Here is a 2496-nt window from a genome sequence, read left to right as displayed (position 1 = left end):
CAGACCAACATCCCACCCCGCACAGAAGACGTATGCCTCAGGAAGGCTTTCACCACCCTCCACTTCCTTTCATCATTTTCCATCCTGCTTTTGGAAATTACTGTCTCTGAACAGACGCAGTTTCTCTTGCCTTTTGAGAAAAGTAATCCATTACAGATTGCTTAGAGTTGGTCTGTGGGCTAACCCGATGTTGGCCTGAGATAAGAAGAATGAGCAGTTTATCCTGGAGCGGAGGAGGCCTCCAAGAGACTGACGACTCCTAGAGACCGTGCACCAACCAACTGGTAGAGGACGAGTAGGGACGGGGCCGGGGGGGAGGGACGGGCTGTGGGCAGGGCTTAGGCTGTGGGAGGAGGAAAGTGCTAGAGAGGGCCATTCATCAGCAGTCCCTCCCACCAAGCCGAAAACCGTGAAGTAGAGTGCAGGGCTGCATGCTGTGTGGTTGTTGCAGCCTCAGCTTTCGGAAGATCTCCGAGCTCGGATTCTTCTGCTCTCCAAGCCACTCTGCCGGGTCACCATAATATCTCTCCTGAGCTCACAACATGCACCTGAAAAGGTGAGTGAAGAGAAGGGAGGAGGGTGATGGAACAAGGGAGGATAGGGAAAGAGAAGAGTCACTGGGATCCCTCTCTAAGTCAGGATTCTCGATGCCTTCTCTGTAACCACTCCACTCTCCCACCTACACAGCCGCTCTTGGATTCTCTCTGGGAGTTGGAAGTTGTCCAGGTGTTTTGGGAGGGAAGACCGCGAAAAAAGCGGCGGCACCAGCGGTTCCAGCCCCCTAAAGGACCCCAAGGGGGAAGTGACTGAAACTGGCTGATCCTTTGCTAAACAAAACTGCCTCGAAAATTGTTGGGCAGAGCAGGGCAGGGCAATCAGCAGCCCTAAGTAGGAGACCCTGAGAGAAAAGAGTAATTTGGGCCACTTGCCGGGTTCTGTGCGTTATTAAATAGGAGCCAGCTGTAGTCCCGGAATAGCAGCGGCTGCATTTGGCTGACAGGGAAGCGAGAGAAAGTAGGCTCTTAGAGGCATTTCTGTAAAGGGCACCCCTAGGCTTAAAATGAACTAATTATCGTTACAAGGTGTTACCCAAGGAAGTTTAGTAATGAGGAAAGAGTTTCCGTAAGGAACGCTACCTGGCCGTAACGTTAATACCTGAGTCTCAGTACATAGAAAACTATTTAAGTAGGTATCGGAAAGGGGGGATGGGGACGTAACAGGGGAAGAGTAGAAAAGTTACTCTCGAGTCACAAATGGATATTTTACCAGAAATCAATAAATGAAGTTAACTAGACATTCTTTAAATAAGTAATAGGCATCATGCATAACCGCCTGTGGGGGCGTAAAAAGGTAGGAAATAAATGTATTGTGCAAAACCACGGTCGCTGAGATTTCAGTTCAGTAAACTTCTACTGATTGTCCACACCTTCTGCGCGATGTAAGCTAAGTGGAACGGGAGGGGGGCGGGGGTAGGGAAGGGACGATGAAAGATTATTAAGTTGCAGCGCCTACCTTCAAAGAGGAGAGTTAAGGTATAGGCGCACAACTGTAATACAATGCAGAAAGAAATACCAAGAGAGTTTCCCCTCAGAAAAGTGAGCTATGAAAGTGCAGGGAAGAGATCGCCTTTGACAGGAGAGATCAGGAAAGGCTTCGTGGAGGAAGACAGTATTTGAACAGGGCTTGGAATGGTGGGGTCTAGATTTTTTAACAGATGGTTGGGAGGGGGGTGGAGGTGGCATGACAGATCGAGAGAACCACAAGCACATAGGAGCAGGAAAGTTAGAGACAGGTTCCAAACCAGTTTAGTAGGGAGTACTGATGACTTGAAAGGTATGTAAGATAATATGTAGAAAATGTTGAATACCATGCGAAGCAGAAGTGGAGAACAAAGGAAGATTTCTGAGTCAATCAGAGGTGTGCTTTAAGAAGAGTAATAAGGGGGCGGCCAGGTAGCACAGCGAGTAAGAGCACCGGCTCCAGTGTTGAGAAGACCTGGAGATCGAATCCCGGGCTCAGATACTCAGCACCACACCCAGAAATGTAACCTTGAGCAAGTTACTTAACCCTGATTGCTTAAAAAAAAAAAAAAAAGATTAATAATTCAGTCCTATTTAGGAAGAATTAAGGAGGAAAGAAACACGGACACAGGATTCTTGACTATTAACTCATTTTTTAAAAAAATTTGTTAAAAAAAAAATTCTACAGTTGGGGAATTTTTTTTTAAAGAGAAGTAGACCAGCCAGAGGTAGATAACTGCCTGAACTAGGTTGATAGTAATGGGGCCAGAAGAGAGGGGAAGGACAGGAGAAACATTGTTAAGCGATAGACTTCATAGGTTTAGATGAATTATGGAAATCGATGGGAGGAAAAAGGGGAAATGAATTAGAGTCAGAAAAAAAAATTTTTTTTACCAAATCATTATAAAATCCTTGATGACTGAGAAAATGGTGGTGTCCTTACCAAAAACAAAGAAGCCCAAAAAAGGAACAGACT

At 46.2% G+C, this 2496-nt stretch overlaps 1 protein-coding gene across 3 annotated transcripts in view; it reads left to right on the top strand.

Moving 5' to 3' along the window:
* The first annotated feature begins 369 nt into the window (after positions 1-369).
* The window catches only part of LOC138151528 (ICOS ligand-like), a 25232-nt gene continuing 23105 nt past the window's right edge, over positions 370-2496 (top strand). For 2 of the 3 annotated variants that reach the window (XM_069075087.1, XM_069075088.1), the window contains exon 1: positions 370-556. In XM_069075087.1, coding sequence (XP_068931188.1) covers positions 543-556 — 14 coding nt within the window. In that variant the 5' untranslated portion in view covers positions 370-542. The remainder of the gene's footprint in view (positions 557-2496) is intronic. The other variant, XM_069075089.1, reaches the window with a different exon arrangement.

Source organism: Petaurus breviceps, unplaced genomic scaffold, assembly GCF_028583685.1.
Source record: "Petaurus breviceps papuanus isolate PSGF00001 unplaced genomic scaffold, PetGlider_PUasm1.0 90897, whole genome shotgun sequence".
Lineage (NCBI taxonomy): Eukaryota > Metazoa > Chordata > Mammalia > Diprotodontia > Petauridae > Petaurus > Petaurus breviceps.
The sequence above is the reverse complement of the archived record's forward strand: the minus strand, read 5'-3'. Positions and strand labels throughout refer to the sequence as shown.